The following is a 23,617-nucleotide window of genomic DNA, read 5'->3' as shown; positions in this document are numbered from 1 at the left end:
TTAATTGCCAGAACAATTAAATTTTGCTCAACACTGGTTTTATACAGGGTGGCCGCGGAGCGGGTGCGCGAGGACGCGGCGGACGCGCACCCGCTCCGGCGCAGACGTACGGGGAGAAGGCGAAGGCAGTTCGCTGCTCGCCTGATCCCCTAGTGAGACCAGCGGGCTCTGGACAGGGACTCCGGAGTCTGCATTGCACGGCCTCACTCGTCTGGGGGACGGGTCGGAGGACAACCGACTCGCCCCTCCGTTGGCGCGGGAGCCCTGGCGTAAGCTAGGGCGGCTGGGCGGCGTCGTGGTGAATGTTCACTGATCCCACGGCGCCGACTCAACCGGCGAGAGGGAAACACGGGGAGGTTTTAGTGGGGTAGGCCTTCCAGTGTGGAGGGAGAGTCCCCACATAACCCCTGAGTCTCCCTGGGCTCAGGGGTATCCATAAAGATTTCCCCCCCGTAAAAAAAAAATATTTGAAAAAATGCATGTATGTAAAAGGTCTAATATTTAAGATAAATATTAGTTCCGCGAAAATCAATACTTTACAATACAAAACCACCACTTGGGCATTACAGGGAGTCTATCTTAGCGTAAAGTACGTCCTTGGTTTAAAACTAATACTTCTTTGATCGTATCTGGCCCTGTGTTCTCTTTCTCCTCCCGAAACATTACTGTCAAATAAGTAATACTCCATCTCCATCATCATCATATCAATCGGAAGACGTCCCCTAACCAAAAAACCCCCAAAGATTGCCAGACTAGCCGGTCGGACGCAACGTGCATCCATCGGTTACTCGCCGCCCTTATCAGGTCATCCGTCCATCTAATAGGGGGCCGTCCCACTCAACGCCTTCCGGTTCGTGGACTACATTCGAGAACCTTTCTGCCCCAACGGTTCGATTACGTAGAGAAATACCGAGCATTGCTCGCTCCATGGCTCGTTGAGTCACTTTGAGCTTTTTTATGAGGCCTTTACCACGGCGCAGGTGAAAGGTGTTGGTGGTCACCACTTCGCCATGGTAGTTTAATGGAGAATAATAGACGAGTCGTGGGTTGGTAATTGACTGTCTTTATATTTTGTTTGAGCTACTTATTTATACTAATTTGGTACTGTGTCTTATGCTGATTCTCAAGGCATGGTTGTTAATTTTGCTTGCACTAAGACGTGCCTGAATGTCGGAAGAGGATTAGACATTCTGGCACGTCTGTGGCTGCTACAAGGCCCATAGTAAGTGACCACGTTTCAGAGCCGTAGCTCATCCCTGGCAACTCTTATTGCTCGAAGACATGTCTTCATGACCAGTGGTATTGCGGACGAGAAGACGTCCCGGAGCTTCCAACTCGACCAAATTGAAAACTCTCCGTGGCCGAACGGTTACCATGCGGTAACGACTGCTACGCAGAGGTCTCTGGTTCGATTCCCGGTCCGGGAGAAATATTTGTATAGCCTACATTTATTTCTCCCGTGAGTTTGGGTGTAATTTGTAGTTGTCTATATGTGTGTTTAAACAGTCTTATAACGTGGCCGAGTATTACTTATTCAGCAGTAATACCCCGTCCCGTTAAAATCAACTTCCTCCTAACGTTGATCCACTCTTTCTTTGTGCATGTGCTGTGTAAATTTATTTAAAAAAAACAATTTGTTTCTATAATAGTCTGTGTAGGTTCTCTGTCGTTGTAGATTCTCCTCTCAGTGAATTCTATCAAAATTCACCGGTCAATTTTTAAGTAAAAACGCGTTGCTCAACTTGACATTAGCGAAGTCATCGATTACTTCGGCCGGAATATTTAAGAAGAATTGTTTCAGACCCTATACGGAGAAAACTATTTCAGACGCATGTTTGACGGACACCGAGAATAGACCTCCTGCTTTCAGTGGCGTAAGTTATCACTGGTATGGTAAGACTTAGTTTCCATAGTCTAAGGATAATACCATCAAATATATAACCAGAAATAGAAAAGAAATGTCATTTAATTTCTTTGAAAACTATTCTGCCATATAGAATAGAATAGAAATCGTTTATTACTACGCCACAACAAAAATATACACAGTACTAAAATGAAGATTAAAAAAAGATGAAGCTAATTTAAAACAAAAAATTAAAATTAAAATAACAGCAAAAAAAAGGAATAATTTTTATTTAAATTCATACACAACAACAAAGCAAACATTAAATATTCAACACAATTAGATTGAATGTCATGTGTGCGGCTGTGGCGTATGTAACAGGATCTCACTCAGCTATTGTCACCACCGAGAAAAGGCTGTGACGCTGATTTTCAGTGGGCCCTAAAACCGAATGAGTACCGGACGTGTGTCGCGAATATACGAGTAAACTTAAATAAATTACATAAATATTTCTATAATGTAGTGTGTTGTGTTCAGTTATATGTATAGAATACTTAAATAATGATTTTGATACATATATATACAGTGATAAGTGTATGCAATGTAATGTCAATATCAAAATGGTGACAACTGCGCTTCGATTGGCCAGCCCGAATTCGTAACAATTGATGGGTGTCGTCAATTGTTTCACTTCAAATTGACCAGTTTAACTTGAGCTTTGCTATAATGGACGAAAATTAAAAAAATACATATTTAATTACCGATGAAATATGAATCCGTTTGTTGGTAATTAGTTTTCCCACACCACCGAATGGATCAGCCCCCCATAGAGATACTATCGTTATTACAATAAATACAGAATATTTTTAGAATATACGGAGACGTACACACAGGTCAGTTGTTGGCGCTGTACTATTTCAGCTTTCTAATTTGTAATTTCAGTGCAAACGAGAGTTGATATTTAAAAGTGATATAAGGCCCATTTGTCTGATGAATTGCCAGAGATGGATGGCTCTTATTTAGTCTCTATTTCTGGTTATATACTCGACGGGTAATACATACTCAGTCAGACTTTCGGATCTATACACTTGTGTATTACGGGACGAGATTTTTTTATCACTTATTTCTGACGTCTGTTAGTATCTCACGAGAAATAAAAGTAGGCGACACAACAGTGTAAATAATATAAAACAAAGTCGCTAGATGACTACTTAACACTAAGTGGTCAATATTAAAACACAAGATACTTTAGTCTTTTATGTCACATATAATACAATACAAACACACATTTTCGTGTACTATTAATTTACAATAAGTAAATAATAATAGAGAGATCCGTTATAATTGGCCATATAAATTATACATATAAATGAATACACTCGTGTTCCATCAAAGCTGCTCAACAACAAAATAAATAAATAAATAATGTGCCAGACAACCCAGAACCAATTTAGAAAGTTAATTTCTCAAACTAGTCCTACCGGGAATCGAACCCGGAACCTCAGCATCCAGCGCCCACAGTGCAAACCGTTGGGCCACCGAAGTCGTCAAGGAGTATCACAGATGAAACTAAAGAGACTGTTCCAAAATAAACCATTCGTTAATTCGTAATACAGCCACGTGTGACCTTACTTCAAAAGTGCTTTTTAACCGATTTAAAAAAGGAGGTTCTCAATTTGACTATTTTTTGTGGCGTTTGTCACGCGATTATTCCGTCATTCGGCAAATAGATTCGAATTAGTACATTTACCAATTTGACCAATACATACGTAGGTAATAAAATTCTCTTTTTGGCGGTTAGATGTCGCTCAACGTTAAGAAACTGACAGTTGTAGATATCAGTCTGGTTACATACTAATTTAGTCATTTGAGTCATATTTAAATATGATTTTATTTCCAGACTTAGACAGGTCTTTAGTATAATTTTAATAATCAAATTATTTTATTTTATTCAAAACAATTAAATTATGAAAGAATTATTTTAACGATAATTTCGCCATTGTTCTTTGTTTTACCGTAAGTCCAGATTGACTTTGCGTCCGAAAAAGAGGGGATAATATTATTTGATTCTCACATAAATAACTGATCTATTGTACTTTTTTAAATAAACATTTTTTTTAAATTTGATATAGCGATTAATTGTTCCATCTATGTTAGTTGATCTATGGATAAATTATAAAGGAAGTGCATACAAGGTAACGCTGTTATTATATTTAATCATACTAAATTAATATTTGGTATTGAAAAATAATATTATTTGATCATCTTTTTTTATTATTAGTCTTTTGATATTGATCTCCTAATAAATCTTGGTTGCTTGGTTGTGCCCTCCATTACAGGTTAGGTTAGTATATGAAAAAGCAGAACGAGCTGAGCGAGCGAAGAGAGCGTGACGTGGCAGCGGCCGACGAGTGCCAGAAGCCAATTTGCTTGCGTTTCCCAACATGTTTTCAGGTCTAATTATAATTAATATAATATTGGTAAATATAATGTTTAACACAAAGATTAAACACTTAGAAAAAATTCCTTCGATCTGGCCGAATTCGAACCGACGTCTTCTAGCAAACCGTGCCAGACGCTATGCCAACTAAGCAACGAACCAGGGACCTCACGAATTTTTCTATGTCCTTGTTGTCGTATCTTTGTATTTGGTTTTTCCACGATTTTTTGGCCGTAGCGCCATCTATGAGAAATCTATGAATATATTTCGTCACCCAATTAGATAAATATTTAGTTAAATAAATATAATCAACATTTACCTAGTTTAAAAAACAAGTATCTAAATTTTTAATGCTCGTTTGTCTTACTTTTGAGGCCCAACATAAAACTATCAAAATTAATTTATAGAAATTAATCATTTTTTGCGTACCTCAGAACAGATTAAGATATTGATTGATTTAATTTATTTTATGTCTCAGAGAAAAAGGATCAATTATTAAAAAAGGTTACCGTTTAGTTTTTTTTGCCTGCCGCTGTTACAAATTTAAACATGCCAAAAAAAAATTGTCACTTTTCGGAATTTATCGGTCAATCTTTGAGTTAAAAACGCGTGAGTTCCTCAACTTGGCATTGGCGGATTTACCGATGGTATCGATGGGGTTGTAACACTATAAAGTATAATTCATATTTTACAAAACTACCGCACATTGTCATTTTTACTTAGTATTGGCGAAATCATCGTTTATTTCGATGGAGCCATAACATTTAAAAGAAGAAGAAGTACTTTGCATTTTGAATAAACCACTACACGATTATTCACACCTCTGTTCACATTTTGCAACACGAGTATGATCACCCGCATCGCACCTGATGCTACATAATGTCCATTCTGATGCTACAAACTCCTTATTTATTCATGAAAGCCACTCTCCTCAATATCCATATTCTGATGCTGTCTTTTCACATGATTCTTCAAATTAACATTCTGTGTAAACGAGGCGTTGCACAGCATACACCTATACTTTTTCTCGCTGCTATGCGACTGCATATGTACTTTCAAACCCCTTAAGCGCGGGTATGTTTTCCCACAATTCTCACAACGGAAATTCCTCTCCCCCGTATGTATTGCCATATGTTCCCTTAATCTCGAAGGCAGGTAGAATCTTTTCTCGCAAAGGTCACACTGGTGTTTGAAAATTTTCAAATGAAACCGTCTATTGTGTTCCCGTAAAGATTTTCTGCTGTCGTAAGCCCTGTCGCAGTGGTCACACTGGAATAATCTTTCCTCCCCATGCACTTCGATCATGTGCCGGTATCTTAAGGTATAAGTGAAGAGTATAGCATCGCATTTAGGGCACTGGTACGCTGGTTCCTTCTTATGCGTTCTCGTCTCGTGAAGATTCCTGCTGTGTTTTGATTTAAACGATTTTCCGCAATCTTTGCAAGGGTATATTTCTTCAATTTTCTGATGCGTTTTTTGGTGTAATATCAACATACGCTCTTCGAAGTAATGTGCCCCGCAAACGTCGCATATGCAAGTGCCAAAATGTTCGGCCATATGCTTTTTTAAAGCATGAAAGAAACTAAAAACGCTGCCACACTCTATGCACGTCAGATTGTTGCTGGTCAATTTGAATTTCAAAAATTCATTCTTCACGTCGTATATTAATTTGCCGTGAACATTAACTAGGTGTTCTTTTAGTACATTTATGTCTTCAATGTGTTCTGCGCACAATCTGCAGTCTATTCTAGAAATATCGATTTGGGGCAGTTTTTTATTTATCAAGGAATCTTTAAAATTTACAGGGTCATGCGTAAGTGTGTGCTCTCTTAATTTGTTAGGGTCTGTGTGCACTTGCCGGCAATATAAGCAGTAGTAGTCGCTGAATGAGGTATCGAATGGACAGACGAGTGAGTTTTCCACTATGGTTGCAGTGTTGTGAAATGATTTATGTTCGTTGTCGACACGTGATTTTGGTGGTTTCGGTGGTAGTTGTTCCTGTTCATCTGTAAAAAAAAATTATTAATTATTAATTATAAATTATGGTGTACATCATAGTTTTCCAAAATGGCCCCCTAGCGGGCGCTGAAGAGACCTAGGAGGGGTAGGGATATCAGAAGCAATTGGGGGGCGTTAAACTGCACTACATATATGTAATTTTTTTCCTTATGATTTTTTGTGTTAAGTTAATGAAAAGTACATTTTTTTTTCATATAAACTTTCTTTCAATTATTTTTTGTAGAGGAGTTAAAATTAAAGTAAAATTCGTGACGTCCCCTGGTTCGTTCCGTGGCTTAGTTGGTATAGCGTCTGCCACGGTAAGCTAGAAGACGTCGGTTCGAGTCCGGCCGGATCGAAGGAATTTTTTCTGAGTCTTCGATCTTTGTATTAATAATAATGGTTATAGAATTTTATTTTATAATTAATGCTATATAAAATATTGAAAGATATGCGTAAAATATATTACGAATCTTTGAATTATATTTTTCCGGAAAAATTGCCACTATTTTAAATTTTTAGGAAAATTATCCAACGTTAGGTACCATCGTCGATGAAATACTTGAATCCAAACTCATGAAAAAAACGACGCAAAATTAGCAAAGGCAACACTGTCAAAAGAAGTGTTTATTATTGATGTAATGGAAGTGTCATAACATAAATCTTAGCGGAAACGAAGACGGAAACGGAGACGAAAGCGGATAGGGAAGCGAAATTATAATTATCATAAAGATCTCAACGAAATAGTTTCTAACAGGAACGGAAGCAGAATTCTGTTGAATCGCTAGTATTTAGATATATTTCATATACTTAAAATTAAATACATCCATATTTTAGAGATGAATCTGATGATTCAATTGAAATTTTATCTTAAATTACTTCCAATATGGCTGATTTTAGTAAAATTTTCAGATATTTTTAATATTATACTATGTATGGAGACCAGTACCAACCATTATGCTATAACACTTACCGAGCTGCTGCAACTGGTCTAACTTTTCTTCCATACGCCTCATCCTCTCCATCATCTCCTGTTTAGCTCTCTTATCATCTTTGCTCTCTCTTTTGTCTTCTTTACTCTCTCTCTTTCTGCCTTTCTTCTTTACTTTAGTCGATTTCTTTTCCTTTTTCACCTTTAATTTCTTTGTGGCAGCTTTGGTTTTGGGTGGCTCGCCTTTTATTAGTACTAAGTTTTCTGGGTCTGTAATTTTTGTATATAAGATTATTTTCAATTAACACGTCATAGCTGTCATTAAATGAAAAATGTATCGTAAGGCGTTTGGGTATTTAATAAATAAAATTAGTGTATATGTCTGTATGTGGTGCGTGCGTGCGTACGTGCGTGCGTGCGTGCGTGCGTACGTGCGTGTGTGCGTGCGTGCTTGCGTGCGTGCTTGCGTGCGTGCTTGCGTGCGTGCGTGCGTGCTTGCGTGCGTGTGTATAGTGTGTTTGTGTGTGGCTAACTAAAAATACATTCATACATACATTGCATATAAGCACGTGAAATTACAATTTTTGTAATTTCGCATGCTAACTTAACTTACAGACATTTATTTATATAATAAATATTAATACAGAATGCTTATAATCATAGGTTTTAAGAAAATTAATCCTCATTTATATTTGAATCAATAAATCCCTTATTTTGTAAAAACCGTAATTTCCAAAGTTTCAAGTTTTTGTTTGAATGCAGCCATTTCCAAATCAGGTGTACTCGCGAAGTCCGTAAACTAAAAGACGGGCCCGTCCTAAACCAGCCCGAACTGACGGACGAAAACCTACTCTCTAATAATTTCGGAGTGATGAGATTCGAACGGAACCATAGACAATTTTAGCGAACGAACAATGTCTGCTGATAGAGTTGCACTATTGTCACCGCATTTACCGGTTTTCTTATTTTGTGATGTCATAGCTTTTTAAATCAAGATTAATACGATTAACGTTATAAAATTGCCCGATTATCGCAATATCCTTAATATTATATAGTATATAAAATATAAAATGTATTATATGGAATAATTTTTGCCATTTTTGTTTATATTGGCTTTTCAGATACAACTAATTGGTACCTTATTGTACATATAATTTTTTTTATATTTATTTAAGTTTTTTTACTAAACTGATTATTGATTATGTTTATTTCCAGTGTTATATGCATGTATGTATGTTTGATCTCTTCGCTCTACAATTCTGTCTGTGTATGTGTATAATTATGTATTAGAACTATGACTATAACAATCTATATAACATTACACTTCTAACATTATAGTTATTGTTTGTGATAGAAGTATTATTACCGTTACCTATATCATCCTGACAGGCAGTGTCTGCGGTATCCATGTCAATGTCATCATCAAGATGCCCAAGTTTGGACAGAGGGGTGGTCTCTTCCTTTAACTCTGTGTCATCCGACTCCTGTTTGATTTCAGTTGTAGGTTCAAGATCTGAAAGTTATGATACTGTAGTTAAAAAGAATGTCTGTTATTTTCCTTTTTTTTTTATTCAAGGGAAACAAACAGACATAAAACAGGTAAATGATACAAAAACATCGACTAGAACAAATAGACCTGGAGTTCCACAAACATAAACAAGAATTTGCGAGTAAGTTACGGTACAAACTACATTGAAATACAACAACATAATAAACTAGATATAAAAGTAACATCCCGAAAATTAGGTACAGTTCCTTGTTATGCGTAAATTAGATTTAAAAATTAAAAAATTACTTTTCTTACTTTCTTCTTAAAACTACTAAATTTTGTACATTTTTCAACATTCACTTTTAAGAATCGACACTACCTGAGCTCGAATTAAAACTTTTCCTGTACTATTATTATATACTGTACTGTACGTGTTCTATTTAGTTTCAGTTGATACAAAAAAAAACATTGGTATATGTAAAGTGCCTATTAAATGCGGCTGATTTCTAGTAAGTTTGTGTTTTTTTTTCTATTGTCAAAATCTTTGGGAATTATATTTTCACACTGTCACACCCCGGACACTCCATACAACAGTCGAAAGTTATTTACCTACTACTACTACATACAGCAAGGCGCTATCTGCACCCGCGCAAATGTGTGCGTCAAGTGGCAGGGTTACCCATCACATTCTCGTAATATTACGTGTTCAGAGCGGCAACGCAGCCAAAATTCTAGCGCGAGTCTGTTATCTATAATTCTATTAATAGAATCCTAATAATTGCACATGTTCATTACGTATTTATATCGATAAAATATTATATTTTTCATTAATTCACTAGCTAGAATAATATTGACGATTTAAAAAATATATTAAAAGCACTTAAAATGTTCTATTTTGGACAGGAACTGGGTGAAGAGCACGTCAAGCTTTACACTCAACATTTAAATCCAACTCTATAATAAGAACAGTCCAAAGTATGTACTTGTGTTTGTAAAAAGTGTCAAGCTTGCCGTGCTCTTGACTGTACCTCTAAATAAGGTGACCAAAGTATTTAAAATTGCGTGTCCAAGTTTATCATTACCTAGTTAATAATTAGTTATATTCACTACGTAATATTTGTATTGTATAATAACAAATTGAAAATTCGAAAACCCTACTGCTGTCTACTAGCTCACGAAGTGATGGCGTCTTATTATATTGATTTAATAAATCTGTATTATATATTACTCTGTACTAAAGAAAACAATAACTGAATGAATCTCAGACACAAGTGTTTTTACTTACTTCGTTTCAACTTCAGAAAACGAAAGAAACTCCTCTCTTTATCCCGTTTAGATGATGATAAACAGCCGTACACAGCACAATTCACGACCATTATAAATAGTAACGTAAAATGATGTTATACAGGGTGTCCGGTAATGAATGTATCATACTGAAATGGCTTATAGCACAGCTTAAGACTGTTCCAAAAAAAATACAAAAAAAAATCTATCCCATGTAGTACCTAAGGAATGTTTTTTTTTCTTAAAAGTTAATTATTTTTACCTTATTTTAGGTTTTTGTGCACTATGACTACAAATGAATGAATTTATTTGGTTTTTTGGTGTTATAATATTCTACGTTAACTGTGTCCTAAGATAAGCAGTAAATGGTATGACTAAGCAATGTACATTTAAAAAAAAAAGTTTAACTTCATTTTTCAGAGAAACAATTTATTTTTTACGAAGTTTACGCGCCTTCTGTATAAAAAAAAAGTATGAAAACCTGTGTGGCCAAGTACTTTAAAATAATGTAGGTTTAATGAGGATTCCAAAATGGTATCATATCTCATTGTATCTAATGTAAACATGAAATTATTGCTATTAATGTGCAAAAGGAGTAAATTTTACTAAATAACTATGTTTGCAAAATTGGACCGTTTCTTGTCCTGAATTGTACCCGACCAATGGGGTTTAATAAAAAAAACATTATTAAACATAAATAAAACTTTATTTCTAATATTTACAGTAAATGTTCAAATTGTTTGCCACCGGCTCTGATGCAGGCTCTACATCGACGAATAAAAGCTCTATTAAGCAACCGTGTATAGCGTCGTTCACAAATTTTTAATGCGGCCGCACGGACGCGTCTACGTAAGTCTTCCAAGGATCGGATCGGTTTGCTGTACACTTCTTCTTTAAGGCAGCCCCAATAAAAAAAATCCAGTGGATTTAGATCCGGTGAACGCGGAGGCCATAAAATTGGCCCCAGACGACCAATCCACCTATTTGGATATGTCACATTTAAATATGCACGAACAGAAACAGCATAGTGCGCAGGACAGCCGTCATTTTGGAACCAATGGAATTCCCTCAGCTCTTCAGGCACGTCTTCCATTAAATTAGGCAGATCATTTTGTAGGAACTCCAAATAACTTTGGCCAGTAAGAGTCTCCGGTAGTTCAAATGGTCCTATTATTTTTCCATTTAATATTCCCGTCCAATAATTTATTTTAAATTGGTGCTGTGATCGGTCTTCCCGCATAAGATGGGGGTTTTGCAGTTGCCAGCTATGAAGGTTGTGTAAATTTAAGTATCCGTCTCTTTTAAGTGTTGATTCATCGCTCCATAGAATTTTGTTAAAAAACTGGGGGTCTTCCTCTATCTTGGCCAGCATTTGTCGGCAAAAACGCAATCTTAAATTGTAATCTCTGGGTAGGAGAGTTTGGACGCGTGTGACATGGTATGGATAAAATTTATGTTTCTTTAAAATATCGTGCACAGTCGATTTTCCAATTCCCGTGCGTCGTTCTATTGCTCTCGTCGACGTGGAAGGATCTTGCCGAATTTCTTCAAGAACCATCTCTTCATATTCATCACGAGGTGCTCTTCCAGCGCTAGTGCCACCAACACCACTACCAGGCATTCTTCCTTCTGAGTAACATTGGTGGACTCTTATAAATACGGCATTAGATGGGTGACGTGCGTTAGGGTATCTTTCTCTGTAAAGAGCTTCAGCTGCTCTTGAGCTGGTGCCGCATTCCCCATAAATAATATGCATGTTTGCATATTCTTGTGGCGTATACTGAGTACGTGGCATTTTTATTCACAGACACAAAATACCTGTTCAGTCCAGAAACAAGCCAAGTCGTCGCAAATATCACCAAACAAACAAAGTCCAAATCAGTAAGCAAAACTATAGTCCAGTAAAATAGCCAGGTCGTAGTTGAACACTGATTGAAAGCAAATCGCAAAGGAACAGAAAACACGTGCAAAACCGAACAAATCGAATGATGCACTAAATCCTTTTCGTTTTTTTATACATTTGCTGTTAATTGTCACTCTTTGCCTCTGGTCCAACTCTGACCATTCTTATCGTATGAACAAAAGGCAGGCGGAATGTGGCTATCGCGCAGGTGGCAAATAACGGTCACACGTGGTACTTTAAAGACAACAATTGAAAAATTACTTTGATTGGATTTTTGCATAATTTTGCTGTAAATAAGTTTTATTAATGCCTAATATTTTTTTTTTCAAAACTCAATACTCAAGAACAATTCAGGATACGAAATGTTCCAATTTTACAAACATAGTTTTTTAGTAAAATTTACTCCGTTTACACATTAATAGCAATAATTTAATATTTACATTAGATACATTGAGATATGATACCATTTTGGAATCCTCATTAAACCTACATTATTTTAAAGTACTTGGCCACACAGGTTTTCATATTTTTTTTTTATACAGAAGGCGCGTAAACTTCGTAAAAAATAAATTGTTTCTCTGAAAAATGAAGTTAAACTATTTTTAAAAAAAAATGTACATTACTTAGTCATACCATTTACTGCTTATCTTAGGACACAGTTAACGTAGAATATTATGACACCAAAAAACCAAATAAACTCATTCATTTGTAGTCATAGTGCACAAAAACCTAAAATAAGATAAAAATAATTAACTTTTAAGAAAAAAAAACATTCCTTAGGTACTACGTGAGATAGATTTTTTTTTGTATTTTTTTTGGAACAGTCTTAAGCTGTGCTATAAGCCATTTCAGTATGATACATTCATTACCGGACACCCTGTATATTAACGTACAAATTTTCGTAATGAATAAATGAAAACTATATTCAAAAGTCAAAGCCGTCTTCGCGCGAAAACGACTCGCCGACAACCTTGTTCTCGTTCAATGTGCGGGGCGGCGTGGTGCAGTATCTAAAGCTAGGGAGAGGCGGAGAGTGTCCGTTCTCGTTACGTTTTTGTTCTCTGACACTGTATAGTAATCAGTTCACCAATCAGTCAATCAGTAGTTCAATATATATAATATATATATTATATATATTGAAGTGCGCCGCGAGATTATGCGAATGTGTGCATGTTATTATACTGTGGTAGTGAGTTTTACATATCACATCTCATCCATTTCATGGCAGAATATAGCCTCTGCTATCACTTACCTCAAGAGTTGAGCGTGTGTGCGCTATGGTTGATTCCGCATTACAGTGAAAGTGTAGAATCAATCACTTTGGGAAAAATATATAGTAAAAGTGAGGATATAAAATCTTTAAAGGAATAAAACGACAAGTTTTCTGTTGCGAACTATTAACCAATAGCAACACGGTATAGTCGCGGGTATAACCGGGTATATACCCTTATGTACACTGTGGTATAAGGCAATAGTCGCTTTTAGTCCTATTTTTTTCCTAGACATTATGGAACAATACGAAAAGTGTCTTTATGTAACTATATATCTGTACTTAGTCGTTAAACTTGCGTGTATTTTTTGAGTTGAGACCACTTGTACCTTTAGACTCGTAAAAAATGCGTGATAACTAAAATTATGCCTTTAAAAACAGTGAGTTATTATAAATAGTTATGTAATCGATCACGCTGAAGCCAATGGTGCAATAAAAACAAAAGGGCATAACTCGCCTTATTCTGTTTTTCATTAGAGGCACTTTTTCAGTGTCAAATTCGTAATTGTTTGATTTATAAATGTATCGCTATATACATATACACACATAGTGTCTATACAAACTCGCATTACATTTCTTATTTTTCATCATACAGGGAGAGTACTTAGAACCAATCGAAGGTAAGTCTTTTCAATTAAAACCACAAGGATCAATTGCTGAAGTGATGATTGGATCACGTCCACAATAGTAGTTTACTCTAATAGTGATGATATAGATTACCTGTGCCAATAAGTATCCTGGCCTGCAGGAGCTTCTCCTCGCAGCGAAGCACTTGCCGGCGAAAGGCACTGGCGTCTCGAAGTCGCGTCACGCAGGTGGCACAAATGACGCGTTCTACAGCCTCGCCGTCTAAGTGGGAAAGCTGGAAAGCGTTTTTGTTCATAAGATGATTTGAAATTTTTCAAGCCGGTTTGGGGCTTCCAAGTACTAAACAACAAAATATTTCAAAAAGAAGCATTTCAATTATAAATAATGTTATTTATTGTCATCTTTTTTAAAACTGAACTAAATGACCCTGATGGAGATACAACTGTCGTCCATTTAACTGTCTGGCTTGTATCTTTCTGTGTGTTATTATATAACTGCCTCCGTGGCCGAATGGTTACCATGCCGGACTGCCACGCAGAGGTCCCAGGTTCGATTCCCGGGCCGAGAGAAATATTTGTATGGCCTACTTTTATTTCTCTCGTGAGTTTGGGTGTAATTTATGGTTGTCTATATGTGTGTCCATGGCATCCGCGACACAGGGCTACCCTAGTGGGGGGTATGTTGAGTGTGTGCGTTATTATTATTATTAATTGTCAGTCAAATATATCTTTATTTCGTAGGTAAGCAAATTATACTTGAATTCGTCATATTGATCAATCTCTCCTGCTCTTTCGTAAAGCAGTTACCCCTGAGAAAAGGTTCCCAAAGTTTTTGGGTCACCGCCCATTTTGGCAAGCTGAAAAAATTTATTTTTTATATGTATATATAAATAATTTAACACAAAAAAATCACAAGAAAAAAATTTTATATATGTGTAGTGCAGTGTAAAGCTCTTGATAGAGCACACTGGAAAGATCTGGACGGGGCCTATGCCAAGAGTAGTGTTGTTAAAAAAACCATTTTTTTTGTGAGGTGAAAAAAAACAATGAAAAGAAACTGTTATTTTTTTCTGGAGTACGTTTTTTTTCTAAAAGTATGAAAATAAAAATATGACAATTGTATTTTTTTACTACATTTCCTCTTTTGTTGTTAATATTATTCTTCATAGACAAATTGCTCAAAATAAATGGGCAACACTATGAAGTGTTGTGAATTTGTGGCGAATTCCCCAAATTGCGGTGAATTTCAACTAGATTAGGCATTTTGTGGGATTGACGCTATGTGGGGAAAATACGGGGATTCTAACATTTTACCTTTTTTTTTTTTTTAAATCTATCTATTGCTGTTGCATCGCTACTTTGATGATTACTGATAAAGACACTATTTATTTATTTGTCTAAGAGCGATATCAATATTTATTTCCACATCGCACATATACCTTATATAGCAACATTTACATAGAATTATTGGCAAGCCGCTTATATAAAATTATTCAGTAGGGTATGAATAAAGGAAACGAAGACACAGAAAATATTGATGACATTACAAGTGTGGGTAACACCTGTAACAGTAGTAACACTAGTACCACCACAAATGAAGATTTTGTTATAATTACCATGGTAATTGATTTTTATAAACATGTTATATATTTTCAAATATATATATTCGTAAAACAAAAGTTAGTGTCTTATTTTATTTCAGTTATTCCATTTTACTTTTTCTGACAGAAAACAAAATGTAGAAAAAAACCAGGGCGCTGTGTTTTTTTCCAAAATGTGAAAAAAACATTTGGTTTTGTTTTCAAGTTACAACTCAGCGTGCCTCTTGCCTAGTCAACACTAGGCAAGAGGCACTCTGAGTTAACAGATATAATGTAAAAATTTTAAATGCAATGTAAAATTGTAATGTAAAAATATCTCTAAATCAGCTACAGGTGCAATCTACAGCAGAGGTTCCCAGACTTTTTTCTCATAGACCACTTTCAAAATTTGGCTGGTTCCGGTGGACCCCCTGCAGCTACATTTCTACCATATTCCCAAAACTCGACAAAAAATGTGAAGATTAGATCTAACTATGGATATTTGCAACGCAAATTGCTGAGTTCCAACCACAAATTAATAGTTTTCGAAAAAAAAGTGAAAATTTAATTGATTGTGCTGTGAGTGGATGTAAAAAAAGTAAAGACACATTGTGCTGAATATGGAATATGCAAGTTTTTACAAGTAAATGTCACTGAGCTTCTTAAAATATTATCTGCCTGCATTCATAGGTGAAGTCAAGCAAACATTTTAGTTCTTCACTATTGGAAGCAGATATCTGAGCAAGGACAAAATGAACTAAATGAACTAGAAGACTGACCTACAGCTGACCTATTGAACAAACTAGGATCGCTCCCTCTAAGGACCGGTCAGGCACAAGTCTACTACTAAGTTTTCTCTGAAAAAAGAACTACATGCTTTTTGCCAAACAATATTCATGCGAGAACAATGTAAAATCAAATTACCTAGGGCATGCAGAACTTGATGAAAAAGCGTTTTAAAACTGTGTAAAACCGTAAATTTAAATGGACATATAATTCAGACCTTGCTAAATAGTTTTAAGCGTATAAAACTAGCATTTTGTGAGATATTTACCAGTAAACCGAAGGTATCGACAAACATGTCCGAATACACTTCTTTTTGCCCTAACCACTCGTATTCCACGTTTAATAACCGACATTTCTTTACCGCACCGCAACAACGGCATAGGCCCGGGTCAATTATAGGACCTTTTCTGCTGCTTGTAGTCATTTCGACGATATTTTTCATAACATTTGAGCAACTACAGAAGCGATTTCTATTGCATTGTTTGACGTTTATTTACACACATTTTTGAGGCTAAATATGGTATAGTCTGTGGAAGGAAGACTGTTCTTACATCGCCATCTGTTACTGAATACATAAATAAAATTATATCGTGAGTGGGATATTTTGTGCTCGAGATGGAAGTTGTATTTTTTTCAACTCGAGTAACTCGAGTGGCTGCTAATTTGAGTTGGAACTCGAGTTAACTCGACTAGGTTTGATAGAGCAACCGCGAGTCGAGCGTGCTCCGGAGGTTGCCAAATCGACCGAGTGAGAGCAAATAGCCGACGCGAGCTGTATGGATGAAGTATTCGACTCTGCGGGGAACCGCACCGAGGTAGCTCGAGTTCACAAAAAGTAGCTCGACTTGACTCGTTGTGAGAGTGACTCGACTCGCCCATTTGTGCTCATTTTTGAATTGAATTATTTCATTCATACGATCGTACGATACACGATCATACATGCGTACAAACGTGGCGGCATCTGTGATGGAGTAGCTAGTACTAATTACGAGGATTATTGTACACTGCAGTGTTGCCAGATTAGGCGATTTTTCGCCATTTAAGCTACTTCGAGGGGTCGCGCGGTGACTAAAAAAGTGATCGGCGACTCGGCGATATTTTTTAGGCTATGTTTAAAATAGGAAAAGACGATTTTAGGCTACTTAATAAAATGTCTGGGGAATTACAAATTTGATTGGGGATTTTGTGGGGAATGGAGTTGTAAAATAACTCATTTGGGGGTTTGAGTATTTCTACGTGTGGGGAATTGAGGAAATAAGAGATTTTGATATTGCCAATGTCTTGCAGCAAGCAGAATTGTAGAATTGTTTTCATTGATTTTTAGGGATTTTATGGCTTGGGCGAATATCGGCTAATTAACACACATAAATTGGCGAATTAACTTCGCAAAAGTCTGCCAACACTGGCACTCTGCGACACTGCATATTTGACAGTTTGGGCCTGTTGTTTTGCTGCGAAATCGTCGCGCAAAAAAAGCATAAAAAAAAAAAGCATAAAAAAGCATAAATGTCCTACGTGCACTTTCTGGTGTTCGTTGGGGATCACATCCGTATAACCAAAAGCTCCTGTACAACGCAATCATTAGAAGTCATTTTGATTATGGCGGCTTCCTTCTGGAACCATGCAACAAAATAGCCTTGGCTAAGATGGACAGAATCCAGGCAAGATGCCTGAGAATAATCACAGGTACCATGAAATCCTCACCAACAAACGCTCTTCAAGTCGAATGTCTGGAGCCCCCTCTACATCTACGTAGACAATTCCTTGCTAATAGATTCCTCTTCAAGATCTTTCAATATTCTTCTCACCCTTTGCTTCCCGTATTGCAATCCCTGTCGGAGATTATCCCTTCCTCCAATTATTGGTCACACAAGAAACCCCCCCTTCTTATCAACAGTTTTAACAAAATTTCCAATCTCCCATTCCCTATTTACCAAAATTATATGAACCCGTTGTTTGAAACTGATTTTAAATGTTTAACGTTTCGCCCAACAGTCTATCTTAGTTTTGGCATCATGAAAGATACCCCTGGAGCAAACCAAGTCTTCAACGATATAGTTGAGAGAGAATGGCATGACTGGACTACTGTTTTTACCGACGCTTCAAAATTACACGAACATGGCGACTTGGGAGCCGCGGTTTGGTTCCCCAAGTTCAATGTCGTACTCAGTTTTAAATCCCCCTATCTGAATTCGGTCTTTTCGGGAGAGGCAATTGCAATACTCGAAGCCATTTTATATATTGAGTCCCATAAAATTAATAAATGTTTGGTTTTCTCAGACTCACTAAGTTGCCTCCAAGACATTATTAAGCTACCGTTTCATTCCAAAGACAATTTCTCCATCACCCTCCAAATTAAGGAAGCTCTGTACCGATGTCATTGTGCGGGAATTGAGGTAACTCTGGCCTGGATTCCCGGTCACACTGGGATCAGTGGCAACGAAGCAGTAGACGCCTTTGCAAAGGATGCGACAAGAATTGGCGTGTGCAAATACTGTAAGTGCTTTCCCAGAGATCTGCTCGCCATGACTAAACCCCAAATGCTAGCCTCCTGGTCGGTCCTTTGGCAGGAATCACGACAAACTGTTGGTAGACACTATGGTAATCTCCAACCAAATCTACCCACTAAACCCTGGTTTTTTAAACGTCGCGATTTGCCTAAAAACATCACTTCCACTATTATTCGTTTGCGCTTAGGCCATGTTTGCACACCTGTATTTTTGCGTAAAATCAGAGTTCGAGATCACTCTCTGTGCGAGTGCGGCCTAGAAGACGGTACCTTGGAACACATTTTTTTCAATTGTCCTAATATTGCTGTTCCACTTTATAACTTACTTTCTCCAAAATTCCCCCGCCCCGTTAACATAAACAACCTCTTAACTTTAGTGTTCTCCCCCCATATTGTTACTCTATGTAAATTTATCCACTTAAATAACATATATTTATAAATATTGTTTTGCTGTTTTGTTTTACATTCTCAACTGAGTACTCCCGTAGTCCAACTTACCAACACCGGTTAATGTCCTATTAGAGCTTAGCGAAAATTTTTTTTTTGTTTCGTTTTTTTTTCTTTCAACTGTGACATTGGCAAAATCATCAGTTCTCATATTGATGGAGCCATAAAAATAAAAAGTGAAGTGAAGTCGCGCAAAATGACGGAGCCATAGATACAAAAGTTGAAGTTGAAGTTGAGCAGTGTGAGCAGCTTGTGGATTGGAGAGATTCAGATCTTCTACGAAAAATGTAAATTAAATACTACATAAAATGAGTACGAAAACTAATAAAGGGCCGGTGTTCGACCCGGGGCTATGCCGCTGCTGTGGTGTAATGAGAAAATGTCGTCTAATGAATGTGGAATACGAGAGTTTTGGACAGAAGGAAATCTACTCTGATATGATTATGGACTGTTTTGGGTTGTTGGTAAGTGTTATTATTATATTCATAGCCTCTTTACAAAGGCTAGGAGAACGTTGTATTAGTAGTGAATTATACTCTCCATTTTTTAAAAGTAACCCACGCATCGTATTCGCTTTTTAATAAATTCAGTTGAACAGTATTTATGTTTTTCTTTTTTATTGTTCGTGGTTGTGGCACAGATGTTTGCCGGCATTTACTATTTGTATATCAGTAAACTATGTTCCAGATGTCCCATCTGGACGGAAAACCCACAGAGAGATTAATCTGTGCAACATGCGTCAAACGTCTTCGTGAGGCTCTGGACTTCCGGAGGCAGGTGCTGCAATGCGAAGAGGCGTTTCTGCAGATGAGAATGTATGATGCCAAGGAGGAAGGTGAAGCATCATCTTGCTTTTTATTTTGTCTGTGGCTTCCTTAAAATTTTGTTTACTGAATTATTATTATTATTTTCTTTATGGCGGCCACTAAGCTCGCTTAGTTTTGAATTGAAAATGAAATTGTTTTTGGGTAAAGCACCAGACATATTGGTTTGTTTAAAAATACAAATATATGTGATTTCGATCTTTATTACTATGATAAGTTTTAAAAACAAGTCAAAACACTTTGTAAAAGAAAAAAAAAAAATCACTCTAATTTTCTTTATTTACAAAAAAATAATAATCTCAAAAACCTTCCAGTAACCTTCAATTTGCTTCTTTATAGCACTGAGACTTCCAACTCTCATGTTGGCATAATTGTCCAGTGATATGATAGAACCACATAAAGGTGATTGCCATTAAGGAAATAATAATAAAAATCGCCTCATAAACATAATATAATTTGTCATTTATTTTGCATTTTCAACGTCAATATATTATTTTAATTTAAAATACAATGAACCATATATTCACAACAATTGGACAAGAACCAACCCACACCTCGAGTGAAATTGAGTTATGTATTTAGGTAAAACACCGGACGTGTCCTTTACCCGCTCACAAAAGAACCTGGCAATATACCAAGCCAAAACGGAGAAAATAAAAGTCCTTCAGGGTACCAACCCTAAATAAGTAACTTTTTAATAGCTAGAAAGAATTATAGTGCTTAACTTCGTATAATGTATTTTTTTAAATATGCTAAATGGATCCATGTCACATGTACTGAAGTACTGTAGATCTTTAGCGTTTTCATTACGAAAACTAGAACATGGTTCTTGTTAACTAAATAAAAAGTACATAATGTTTTCTATTTATTGCTGTATACAATAATAGTTTCCCTATATCATTCTCAATGCTACACATAACTCACGTTGTTTGTCTCAAATAACTTACCTATTTATTTTTTCACACTGTTTTTACAAAAATCTAATTATCTCGAAAGTGACATTTTGTGGGTTGGTTCTAGTTTGCATAACTATGTCCAATTGTAATATAAACAGTAATAGTTAAAACAAAAAAAACTATTACTAAAAAACAATTAATTTAATAAACATTAAGTTGTCTCTGTTGCAACACACAAAGAAGAAAGAAATATGTATTTGTACATACATATAGTAGTGCTCCTTGTGAAAGAGTTCTTCCAGGGAAGTACTGCCACCTTTCCTATTTCAGCGACCATTACTGCGTTGTGAAGGGTAAGGGTGCTGGTGAAATTACAGGCACATGGGACTTGTCAACTTATGTCGCAGGGTGACAGGCAATGACAGTGCCATTCAGACAGGTCGCTTACCACTAGGTGCGCGTTTTGTTCTTCCCGTCGTCACTGTCATAAAAAATATAGTTTCACATTGTCAGAAGCTAGCTACAAAATGAGAATGGGTATTGGTGGCTTAAGAGGGAGCAGAGGAAAAATTCCCAATCTTCGATTTGATTTTAGAGGGGTATATCCACTTTAAAGTTAAAAATAAAATATTGTATGAGTAACTACACAATATATTCAAGCATAGACATTAATCAGAAACATAAAACATTAAAGTTTCCTCAATAGATAAAAATCACGAAATGACCTCTAATTTTCACATTTTTTCGATTTATCCTCGAAATGCTACAGGTTATTAGGACGAAAATTAGATAATTAATTATATTTATACATGATCGACAACTGTCACTACGGATTTTTTTTAATCCCTTTAGTTTTAGAGTTATTCCGCTAAAACGAATTTGGTACTTTTAATGCGCAAAATTCAATACCTCCTGTCGCATGTCACGCGAACTTCAGGCATATATTTGTTTCACAAATTTGGGCGGAGCCAACGTCAAAATTTTTTTGGCATGAGAGCTCTTAATATATAATGTAGTTCCATTACAAGTAATTAGTATTAATATGTCCATGAAAACTAATTAAACACTCCACTAGATTCTCACAGTTTTATGCAGCTAGGTAGCTGCAAAAATTGAAGTGACATCGCTGTTTCCCAAAATATCCTTTATTTATTTATTTATTAACCTATATTATACTGATAATTCAATTATATTAATGAATTACTTAATCTATAACATCAGCGCATCCTGAAAACACATAGATCTCTCCCAGCTCTATCCATCTGGCTCTGTCCCTTGTCAGCCTAATCCATAGAGGTCCAGCTATTTTTTTAAAATCATCGGACCATCTTTTAAAGGGACGACCTTTTTTCCTCTTGACATTTTCTTTGGGTAACCATTCTGTTACCTTTCTGGTCCACCTTTCTACTCTTGCCCTGTACATGCGGCCAGTCCACTTCCACTTTAGTCTTTCGCTTTTTGTGGTGACATCCTCCAATTTAGTAGTCCTTCGTATGTCTGTAGCTCTCCCTTTGTCTCTTAGAGAGAATCCCAGCATACTTCTCTCCATTCCTCTTTGACAGGTTGTGAGTTTCTGATGGTGTTTACTAGTCAATGCCCACATTTGGCATCCATAAGTCAAAATTGGGAGGATCCTTTACTTAATTAACATTATTTATAAATGTAAAGTAACAAGTACCTGTGCACAAAATCAACACAATATCTGTATATGACAAGGTCATTAGGGAATTTGAGTAAGTAACAAAGTAATCTTCCTAAATCAAATAATTTCGCTGCAGAACGTCAAGCAAAATTTTTACAAGAGCAATCGAGTCAAGATGGGGAGCCCAAAGTTGAAGTCGAGATAGTCAAGATGGAGCCTGCTGATGAGACTGACCTCGGGTCGCCAGGGTCACCTGGACCTGATGTCTTGGATGATCAGAATTGTAAGTTGGTTACGAGGTTATTTTGAATTATCAAACAACCTGTTTTAGTAGTAGGTCTTGCACTATACGTTTTAAGCATGTGTTTTTCTTCTTTGGTGGCCCTAATTTCTCTGGAATTTTTCTTTTTGTTTGTTCTATCTTTGTATTAACACAGACAATATACTACTATACTACAATATAATACTATAGATACTCAACCTCATGCAAAGATATGACACACTCGTAACTCCGCTTATTCGGATGCTTGCTTTTTTAACGTTGATCAATATGATGGTACCAAGTAAACCCGCCTTGCGATTGTAATATATTTGAAATGGCAAACAGATGGCAGCAATTATATTTTTATCATTGTATATTATTGTATATACAATGACAAAAATATAATTGCTATAAAACATATAATAAAATCGTAAATAAGCTAAGTATCTACTTTTAATGTTTTAAAGTATAAATTAGAGCTAAAACGTTGCCTAGTTTAAGGAGTAAATACAAAGTAATGCCATCTACACAATTTATTGCAAATTAACAAATGAAAATTGAGAAACCTTCAATTTCTTATCTTTTCAACCTATGCATAGTTTATTATTTTCACTAATTATAATAATTGTAAATTAATTGTAATTGAACATTCCTAAATTGTTCTTTAAATAGTTTTGCAGGTCTCTTTTAAATAGAGTGATGATATGCATTCTCGCCATATTTCACGAATTAATAATAGAATTAATGCTAAATCGTCTAAAAATATAAAAAAAAATATATTCTGTACAATATTCTGGCTAATCGTATCTAGTAAAGTATTGCAAAATTATCCCTAAATCGTATTCACCGCGGGAGGGCTGTGACCCCGCCACCCGCTACACCGAGCGATACGTAATCTTTCTCAATCGCTTATTTACCTGTTTTTT

At 36.2% G+C, this 23,617-nt stretch overlaps 2 protein-coding genes across 2 annotated transcripts in view; one reads left to right on the top strand and one right to left on the bottom strand.

Annotated features, from left to right (window-relative positions):
• Positions 1-4,792: 4,792 nt before the first annotated feature.
• Positions 4,793-16,535, bottom strand: LOC113225739 (zinc finger protein 555-like). Its single transcript, XM_026458141.1, has 5 exons — positions 16,380-16,535; positions 13,879-14,020; positions 8,585-8,725; positions 7,255-7,482; positions 4,793-6,289 (listed from the first exon to the last, which is right to left on the bottom strand). The coding sequence occupies exons 1-5, from the start codon at positions 16,533-16,535 to the stop codon at positions 5,193-5,195; spliced, it is 1,764 nt and encodes a 587-aa protein (XP_026313926.1). The 3' UTR covers positions 4,793-5,192.
• A 2,789-nt stretch (positions 16,536-19,324) lies between these two features.
• Positions 19,325-23,617, top strand: part of LOC113225753 (zinc finger protein OZF-like) — a 16,582-nt gene continuing 12,289 nt past the window's right edge. Inside the window, exons 1-4 of the mRNA XM_026458163.1 lie at positions 19,325-19,531; positions 19,755-19,902; positions 22,566-22,712; positions 23,037-23,039. Of these exons, the coding sequence (XP_026313948.1) occupies positions 19,376-19,531; positions 19,755-19,902; positions 22,566-22,712; positions 23,037-23,039 (454 nt within the window). The 5' untranslated portion in view covers positions 19,325-19,375. The remainder of the gene's footprint in view (positions 19,532-19,754; positions 19,903-22,565; positions 22,713-23,036; positions 23,040-23,617) is intronic.

This window comes from Hyposmocoma kahamanoa, unplaced genomic scaffold (assembly GCF_003589595.1).
Source record: "Hyposmocoma kahamanoa isolate Upper Pololo Valley unplaced genomic scaffold, ASM358959v1 172, whole genome shotgun sequence".
NCBI lineage: Eukaryota > Metazoa > Arthropoda > Insecta > Lepidoptera > Cosmopterigidae > Hyposmocoma > Hyposmocoma kahamanoa.
Note: the sequence above shows the minus strand (reverse complement) of the source record. Positions and strands in the feature narration are given on the sequence as shown.